Source organism: Trametes versicolor, assembly GCF_000271585.1.
Source record: "Trametes versicolor FP-101664 SS1 unplaced genomic scaffold TRAVEscaffold_8, whole genome shotgun sequence".
NCBI lineage: Eukaryota > Fungi > Basidiomycota > Agaricomycetes > Polyporales > Polyporaceae > Trametes > Trametes versicolor.
In genome coordinates this window covers 995,526-1,004,773 of record NW_007360328.1, presented here as the reverse complement: position 1 = coordinate 1,004,773, position 9,248 = coordinate 995,526, and the positions used below count along the sequence as shown (strand labels likewise).

The window sequence follows — 9,248 nt, the reverse complement described above, 5'->3', positions numbered from 1 at the left end:
ATGATGTATGATTATGCCAAGACTCGGAGTGAATATGATAGAGAACACGGTGTTTGACATACGGTCGCGCCCGACGCCCTGGCTAAGTCTTCATTCGGCGGGCGGTGGGGGCGGCCCGGGGTGGAGCGCTGTAAGCGCCTGTCCTATCGCGTGAGGAATCTTCGACTCACTGCCTGGTCTCTCTCTTTCGTACTCATTCTTTACCTCTACCATGGTCAATCCGCGCATCTACGCACGCCCTGCAGACACCTCAATGCGAAGAAGCACACGCCTCACTTAGCTTCTGGGGAGCTGCACGATGTCTTACAGCGAAACGGAAGCAATCGAATAACAGAGCAGACAAAGTAAGTCTGCCTCTCGCCTTGCCGATATCCCCGTTACCACCCCCAGCTAACCACACCCTGCGCCTCGACCTGCGACGCTGTACCATTTGCGTTTGTCGTGAATCTCTGTGAACGGCCATTCAGGCTCATGGCGACGTGTTCAATCTGTCGCCCGCCGCCGCCTCCCTATCGACCTCACCTTGCAAGATCGAGCTTACGCTTCTCGACTCACGCGTGCCACACCACGACTGGGTTAATCCATGGGTGCATCACCTTCGTGAGGCCCGTTTAGTAAGTCGTGGTCTTCCTGTTGCGGTGCTATCATCGACCTGCGGTCCTCGAATCGTCCTTTTCCACCCATTCCCGAATCCCCTCATTCATACCTCCAAACTCATATTCCGCGACTTGCCAGTGCCGGGGTCTATCCGACAGACCATCCGCTCCCTCAAACAGGCCGTCCCCGATCTGCAAGTCCTCCGCTGTAGAGCACGCTGTGTCCGTCGGCACACCCACCGAGATCACGACTGAGGCCGACAAGCTACCCAAGAGCCCGTTCATGGAAGACGACATGGTCTCCGGCATCTACTCGTACAACGCATACCCCTCCCCGCCCCCGCGCGTCCTGTCGATCATGTCACTCGGGCTCGACTCGCGCCGCCGAGAGCGGAATCACTACATCGACGCGCGCATCGATCAGCGAATTCGCCAATTCGAATCCCTCCCCTCCATAATGACCTACAGAGCTCCTCGGACGAGGTTGCGCGCATCGATTCTGGTGTTGCCTATGCACGGGTCGCTGCTGCGGCTGGGCCGGACAGACTCCGATGGGCGGGAGAGGCATCCAGACGGCGGTACGCCGGCGGTGCCTACGGCTCTCCACCTTATCGATCTCGTTGGCGTCGGTGAACGGCTCATCTGCGCGGTAGTACAACAATGATTTCGACGCGGTATGTGGCTCTCAAGGCCTGTCATCATTGGTTCCTGACTGCCTCCAGAAACGTCGCAAGAAGGGGATTGAGCTCCCGACAGGGCTCAAGGAGCAGCTGAAGAGGTCTTAAACGGTATCCACAAGGCCGTCCAAACCCTAAACCCTGGACGACGAGCACGGTCGGAAGCGAAGTGTTCTCTTCCGCGAGTTCCCTGTCAGGAGGGTGAGCGATGCTTTGGTCTGTCCTCCGTGTAGAGCGCTCACGGCGCCCGTCCAGGAGTATCCCGACTACTATCAGCTCATCGAGCAGCTCATCGTCCGCAGATACTCGTACTACTACAAAACCGTGGTCAACTTCCAGGAAGACATACGCCTTGTAGACGTATATCTGGGAAGGATCCTGGGCTTACGTCGACGCCAATTTCCCCGAGGCCTCGCCAGCGCGGGTCTGTCAACACGCAACCGTGGACTTCCCCGTTCCAACTCGCGCCCTCGACAGCGTCGACCTGTTGTGGTCTCACGTCTCACTCACCGCGAGCCGTCAATGACGAGCTGGAAGAATTGCGCGCTGGAAGAACTGGATAGGGCTTGCGGCGCGCAGGGGGGCGGTGCATCACGGAGGTCCAACAAACATCTACGGTAAGCACAAGTACCTTCGGGGAGGCGTGTAACAAGCTGACACAGGCTCATTTATTGCATGACGGCTAGGTTCAGTCTGCGTCTGCGCGCCCCCCGTGCGGTGACCTTGCGCCAGCACCCTGCACCTTCGCCCGGCCGCACGCTGCGCGCTCCAGCCCAACATAGCTCGCGATCGTCTGTCGTCTGTGGGTACCGGGAGCATGCCAGTCCGTGCATGTAGGCGAAGACAAGCGGGGCGCCTCTGCACGGCCTGTACTGCGGCTACGGTGCTGCGTGTCCTTCTCGAGAGTTGTCCTGTACGTTCGACCTGAGGACACGAATACCACCGGGCGCTGCTGCGGCGAGCCGCATTTCCTCAATCCCGGACACGAATACCACCGGGCGCTGCTGCGGCGAGCCGCATTTCCTCAATCCCGGCCTCCTGTCTCCCGTCTTACACCATCATCTTCGCGCGCTCTCCGTCTCGGCCTACACAAGCGCCGCGAAACCTCACTGCTGACCACGTCCGAAGCGAATCATGTAGCGAGTCATGTAGCGAGTCATGCCACGACTCGTGGCGCGACTCTTAATGCAACTCGTAGTGCGATTCAGCATCAGTGTTTCCGTCGAAAACATGCCAAGAACACGGCAAGAATAGAAAAAATGGGAGTGCCATGTTATTAATGAGAACATCGAGTAAACATACGTAGAATGTTTGAAAATTTTGTTGTCACAACTTCGCCATGTTTCTGGGCAGAACATGACGGATTTGTTCGATATGTTTGCGCTATGTTTTCACGCTATGTTTCGGGTAGCAATATGGCGAAGATGTTTGGCCTATTATTGCCAAATTCGGACATATTCCCTAGCAAAAACATGGTGTCGATAACATCGACAATATTTCCGCTATGTTTCCGCCATACTGCCCGTTCGAGCATTCCGCAAACACAACCAAATTTCTCGCCATGTGCTCTGGTATGTTCCGGCAAAAAACATGTTGGTAGTGTTTATGCCATGTTCGCGTTAGGAAACATGGCTCAAACATGACAAAAAACATATGTAACATTTTCGCCATATCTTCGACGTGTTGACCCACATCCTATGTCGCAAACATTTTATCTATTCCCGTCATGTTCTTGGCATGTTTTTGACGGAAACACGGCGCTTTGCCCCCTGTGTCAAGTCCCCCAGGCTGTAGGTGTTTAACAATACGGGTGCGTGATGGTATAAATCGAGTTGTAGTGGCTGTATTACAGAAAGAACATCATAATATAATCATTTCGAGCGACACTTTTTTGCTGGAGCTTTGGCCACGGTATTGGTCTCCTCAGCTCGGGGTCGCTTCTTGTTTACAGCTCGAGGTCACGGTGGGCTCTTCTTCGCCTTAGTGCTCGATGTGCTAGACACGGTGGATGCTGGTGGAGCAGGATCGGGTTTGCGATTGCCTTTCTTGCCTTTCCTACATGCGCGGTCAGTGATACGGGCCTCAGCTTTGGTCTGGGAGGCCGCGTAATTTGTTCCACCTTGAACGGCAACATCTAGTAAGAAAACGGAAGAGGGAGCTGCTGGTACCGGCTCCGATTCAGACTCGGGAGGATTGGCCTGAGCACAGCCTGGAGAGGAGGGTGCGGGGTTGGTCGAAGCTGCTGCAACCACAGATATGCTTTGATTTGCAAAGTCTCCCTGGTGGCCGGGCCGGGATGGATGGAAGTCACCTGCAGCAACCATGATGAGGTCAGCGTCGCCAACAGGATCAGATGCAACAACATCGGAGGCAATCTGCGGCCCATTCATCCAAAGTTTGGCTAAATCGGTGGCGTCAATGGACAAGTCATCGTCAAATTCAGCGGTCAACGCATCAGGGCCGTCATCAGCTTCAGGACTTCCAGAGACTGTCGAAAATTGGCATTTTGCAAGTTCCTGGCAAAGAGTGGGGTCCATGGCGTAGAGCTGGTTCAAATGGTTCGTCGACTCGATACTGGTGACAGAATCATACGAAAGATTGAGTATGCCATGCTTGGGTGTTGTAAATTGGCAGTTTGACCAAGCTTTGCGCACAACGTCGGGGTTCTTGCGAAAATATGCGTGTGCATCAAGGAGCCAGGCAATGGAGGCATTGCGAAGAGTGGGCAGATCGGTCGGAACCTTGATGTCCTCTGGTTTACAACCAACTGCCAGCTGTCAAGTTGCAGTGGCAACGACAAAGTCAGTTGCGCTGCGCTTGATCTGATGTTTCAGGATATGTTGAAGGCCAACATCTGCTGGTTGTGCAAGGCCAGTACCTGCAAGTAAAACATGGTAAGCGACGAGTTTTTGCGATCACAAAACACTTACATCCACCGGGAACAAAGAGCATAATGATATTTGGGTGAGCGCGCTTCATCCAAGGGAGGAAGTCATCGGAACTGCCTTGCGCAATATGAACCGGCCAAATGTCTATGAGAAGGGCATGGTCATTCTCAGTGATGTCTGGATTGTCCACTTTCACTTTGGCGAGATAAGGGTCAACAATGTCGAGAACCCACTGTAGCGGCGATCAGGACTAATCAACTGACATGTACAACCTGCATGGATGCGGCACGCACCTCCTTCGTTGTCTCACGTGAGCTCCAATGACGAGTATCGCCATGCGCATACTTGAATCCGAGGGCATCTGCTTCGTTCCTGCGAGCTGCTTTTGTCGAAGGCAACGATTCAGCCGTTTTGCCTCCCCAAACAGACTGGAATGGAAGCATGTTCCCGCTCATGGAGGAGGCAACCACCAGTGTCATCTTGAGATATCACAGAGTCAGTGGCTTGGGTGAATGCAGTGGCGAAATGGTCACATACTTGCCACTTCTCCTCGTGGCCGACAATCAACACATCTTTCAAACCCTTCACTTCGTAGGTGTACTTGCCAGTAGGGAAGAGGCTGATTCCAGTCTGATCTGCATTGATCACCATGTCCGCTTTGATGTTGTACAGGCGGCAGACGAGAGCAATGCGTGCGTGCATTGCTCGGCACAAATTGTTCGCATTTGCTGGAATCTTGTGAGCGGCCTTTATTGACTTCCTCATAGACCAGTTCAAGACGTCAGAGATGTAGTTATGAACCCAGGTGTCGGAGAGCTTGAAGCCTTGGTCGAAAACGTATGGGATACTGTGCATTAGATGAGCCTGCATGACCGCACTAACTAGCGGACGCTGCACGCAGCCGCCAACCAGTCGGATGCTCTCAAGCTGCGTGTTGATTGCCTTCATGACTTCGGGATGTTTATCCTGAGACAATATGAGTACATACGCACATCCTAAACCACAAGAAAGTAACTCACCAGCAACTTTGACCATTTTGTCACTCCAATGCGCCCAAGACGCGCACGTTCAAGGACACTCTCCTTCCAGCGCATCTGACTGCCGCTGTCCGACTCCATTCACTTTGCCACGGTGCCATGGTGAAGACCGCCGCCCTGCCCCTCGTCTGGAGTGTACCAGCTTGGGCGGAGTTTCCACAGATACTTGGTTATCTCAGTCGGGCTCCATCCGACCTTGCACTGAGCCTTGAGAATGTCTTGCCATGTCCAGTGGCACTGCCAGTTTGTGTGGAATGGCGGAGGTGCCTGGCCTGTTTTCTTCGCCTGCTTGTCACGTCGGGCGATTGTCCGACCAGAAACAGTCACTTGCGCATTCTGCTGCTTCACAGATGGAGATTGTACCTGGATTAGAGTGCACTTTTGAGGCAGTGAGCAGTCGACGAAGCATGTACTGATAGAGAATACATACCAATTGTGAGGACGTCAGAACTGCGACCCCAGTGCCAGCCACTGCGGGGCTGTCTTTGACGAGGGACTCGGTATTGGAATGCTCAGATGTGATGTTAATGACATCAGACGGGTCTGGCTGCGAGATTTCCTGAGATTGAAGAAGTTGGGGTGGGATGACAGACTCGACGGAAGAGATTGCTCTGGTAGAAGCCTGTGGCATCATCGGGAGCAATGGTTGCGGTGTGGAGGATGTCACCTGGACATTGGGAGAGGTAGAGTTGAATGATGTTGAGTTGTCCTTCTGACGGAACCGGTACCACACCTTGTGCTCTCGTTCATATGCCTTGCGCTGCTCCTGCTCGCGGGCCTTCCGTATAGACTCCCGTGCTTCACTCTGAGTGGTCGTCTCCTGGAGAGCTTGAAACTTGTGCGCATTCTGCTCTGCAGCCTCTTCCTTTGTCAGCTTGCGAAATGCGAGCATACCCTGCTTCATCAGAGCAGCAGGTAACCGTGTTCGGCCGTCAGTGCTAGGGAATGGCAAGGATAGGGATATTTATAGGGATTTATAGGGATATATCCAGGGATCACGGATCCGGATAGCCTTCAGGCCAATCCTTGCCAAATCCCTATCCCGGGAAGGGATTTTGGTATCCGTCCGAAGATATCCGTACTCGGAGCAAAGCTGACTAGATTTTGATGGCACTGCCACACCCTCTGGGCTGGCCAGTCTCTTTACATACCATAACAAGCGGTAGCCTCCTCCCGTCTGAGTCTGCCGGTGTTCTCCGTAATATAATTACTATAACAGGCGAAAATCGCGAGCTTGAGGTACGCCGGGCGCCACACAACTGTATAGGACTAGGATAAGGTGGCTGCTTCAAGTCCCGACACAGTAACGAATGGTGAATCGGACAGAAAATCACACCTCCAACCTATCCCTATCCTCCTGACCCGAAGCACAACCTGCATTCGTAATTCTCTCTCACTCACTCGGGTCGATGTACACTAACATCACAACTTGACAGACATGGCCCCGAAGAAGACAAACGAGCCCGCCGCTGCCAAGGATAAGCCGCCGCCGAAGGGCGGTGCCAGCAAGGCAGGACTCTCCAAATCGGACTCGACTTCTTCAGTCGCAACCACCCGCACTACTCGGACATCGGCAGCAAATGCCATCGACAAAAATACCAGCAAAGCCACCGACGACCCATCCACCAAAAAGCGACACCGATACCAATCCAGTGTTGAAGAGGTTGAAGATGAAGAGGTCACCGCCGCACGCGCGCGTTCGCAGAAGAAGAAGAAAGAAGCTATCGATATAAGCAGCGACGACGAGGACAACACCCAGGCCAAGGCCAGCGACGAGGAACAGGACAGCGGCGATGACGCTGAGGCGGAGCTCGGTGTGTGACACAGTCAGCGATCAACATGAATCAAGTACTAACACGACGACAGAGCGGCTGCGTGAGCGATGGACGTCACCCGTCTATGCGTTCTACGAGCCCGAGGTCAAGATCCAGGTCCATGGTGGACGGCGCAGCCATGTGTTCTCATGCGCGAAGCCTTCGTGCGCGGTGACCTTACGGCGCTACGTCGATAAGAAGGACCGGTCTACGGGCAACATGCGCAAGCACGCAACCTCTTGCTGGGGTGAAGAGGCGGTCACGCGGGCATTCGAGCTTGACGACGACAAAGAGGCGCGCCGCGTCGTGGTCGACAGCGTCCTGCGTACGGGAAGTATCAGCACATACTTCCCTCGCAAGAAGAAGGGTGCCGTGACGTACAGTCATATGCAACACACTAAAGAGGAAACAAGGTGAGCATGCTACAACATTGTGACGACGCGGACACTGACTTACGAGACACCCAGAGTGGAAATTGTCAAGTGGGTGGCAGAGAGCTGCCGCCCGTTCAGCATCGTCCGCGACCCGGGCTTCAAGAGGTTGATGAAGACCGGAAGACCCGGGTACTACCTCCCGTCGCCTTCGACCGTGTCCCGCGACGTGAAGATGGTCTTCGCGCGCACGCGCCAGCGTGTCGCGAACCTACTTCAGGTAAGAGGCATGGCAAACATTAATAACTGCACAAGGACTCACACGGCGTCGCAGGAACACCCCGGAAAGCTCAGTTTCGGGACGGACGCCTGGACGTCCCCGAATCACCGAGCTTTCGTGGCAATCACTGTGCATCTGGAGCATAAGGGTCAGTCTATACGGATGTTGCTCGACATGGTAGAGGTCGCAGAGGTACGTTACCTGCAGTCGCATGGTGGTCGACGAGCTCACTGACATTTGAATGTCATCCTGAAGTCGCACACGGGCGTCAACCTCGCAAAGGCCTTCGTCGCAGTCCTGAAGGAGTTCGGAATTGAAGAGAAGGTCAGTTAGACAGCTCAATGTGTGGCTTCCGTACTCACCAAGCTTCCGCATAGATCCTGAGTGTAACGTGTGACAACGCGTCGAACAACGACACGATGATCACTCACATGTCGGACCTCCTCGCGAAGTTCCAGGGGCAGTACGCGCGCACGCGGTGTTTCCTTCATATCACGAACCTGACAGCCCAAAGCCTGCTCCACGAGTTCGATGTCAAAGCGGTTGCGGACGTTGAGGTCGTCGACGATGACGTCCGTGAGCTCCTGGAGTTGGCCAAGGAGATAGAGGAGCAGGTCAAGGAGGCCCGGCTAGGAGGTGAAGAGGAAGGAGAGGCCGACGAGCTCGACGACGAGCTCGACGACGACGACGAAAGCTGGGTCGACGAGGTCAAGTCGTTGACCGGCGACGAGAGGAAGGAGTTCGAGAAGGAGGTCCGCCCAGTGAAGATGGTGCTGGTCAAGGTGAGTCAGGTCGACGTGGCAGAGAAGCAACGTACTCACGCATTTGACAGATCCGGCGCCTTGCGTTCAAAATAGTACATTTGACTACCAAAATACTCCCCGCATGGCACGACATCCTGGAGCAGAAGGGTCTCCCCTCGCGCTTGATCCCGCGCGATGTCAAGACACGCTGGAACTCGACATTCGACATGCTCAACGTGGCCATTGAATACCAGGGCGCCCTCGACGACCTCTGCGCTGCCAGAGAGCATGGGCTGCGCGCATACGAGCTCACCGCCGACGAGTGGGCAATTGCCACCGAGCTGCGCGATGTACTCAAGGTTTGATTTGACAGGCTTCTCTTCCGTCGAACCTGACCTTAATCTCCCAACGAGCTTGTCGGGCTTTTGAGCCCCGATGTGGCTGCCATCACCCGCCACACCTCATTTCGTCGCCCGACGCGCGCTTAACCGCGCCCCTCGCGCGCGCCCCCCGCGCCGCCTCGTGCACCCTCGCGCGCACCCTCGCGATCGCATCGCGCGCGGGCGCTTCGGTGCGACCGTTCTTGCGTGTAGGTGTGCCTGCCTGTAGGGACCCATACGGACCCATGGCTTTCAAGTCTATGATGTCAGATTACAGATGTTAAAGCAATATATTGGAGTTAATTGTTACGCTTTCGGAAACGGTAGCCATAAGTCAGGATGGGGTTTGGTGCACCACGGCGATGAACATTTGTCTTGGGCATGGTCCGACGGGACTCGGCGTACTCTATAGCACTCACCCATTCGACCGCCCCGCGTGTGCGGTGCTTCGCGCTCCGAATG

The 9,248-nt window shown here is 54.9% G+C and overlaps 5 protein-coding genes across 5 annotated transcripts; 4 read left to right on the top strand and 1 right to left on the bottom strand.

Annotated features, from left to right (window-relative positions):
* Positions 1-879: 879 nt before the first annotated feature.
* Positions 880-1,381, top strand: TRAVEDRAFT_49400 (uncharacterized protein; the record flags this gene model as incomplete). Its single annotated transcript, XM_008042047.1, has 3 exons — positions 880-1,221; positions 1,250-1,270; positions 1,319-1,381. The coding sequence occupies 3 exons, from the start codon at positions 880-882 to the stop codon at positions 1,379-1,381; spliced, it is 426 nt and encodes a 141-aa protein (XP_008040238.1).
* A 2,820-nt stretch (positions 1,382-4,201) lies between these two features.
* On the bottom strand, positions 4,202-4,938 carry TRAVEDRAFT_107282 (uncharacterized protein; the record flags this gene model as incomplete). The annotated part of the gene is made up of 3 exons (XM_008042373.1): positions 4,202-4,393; positions 4,455-4,640; positions 4,699-4,938. Coding segments are annotated over 3 exons (618 nt in total), but the record flags the coding sequence as incomplete, so codon positions are not given.
* A 2,128-nt stretch (positions 4,939-7,066) lies between these two features.
* TRAVEDRAFT_83486 (uncharacterized protein) lies at positions 7,067-7,951 on the top strand (the record flags this gene model as incomplete). Its single annotated transcript, XM_008042372.1, has 4 exons — positions 7,067-7,425; positions 7,552-7,663; positions 7,718-7,855; positions 7,919-7,951. Coding segments are annotated over 4 exons (642 nt in total), but the record flags the coding sequence as incomplete, so codon positions are not given.
* An 89-nt stretch (positions 7,952-8,040) lies between these two features.
* Positions 8,041-8,196, top strand: TRAVEDRAFT_81300 (uncharacterized protein; the record flags this gene model as incomplete). The annotated part of the gene is made up of 1 exon (XM_008042371.1): positions 8,041-8,196. A coding segment is annotated over one exon (156 nt), but the record flags the coding sequence as incomplete, so codon positions are not given.
* Positions 8,191-8,702, top strand: TRAVEDRAFT_78090 (uncharacterized protein; the record flags this gene model as incomplete). The annotated part of the gene is made up of 2 exons (XM_008042370.1): positions 8,191-8,445; positions 8,496-8,702. Coding segments are annotated over 2 exons (462 nt in total), but the record flags the coding sequence as incomplete, so codon positions are not given.
* Positions 8,703-9,248: the final 546 nt, after the last annotated feature.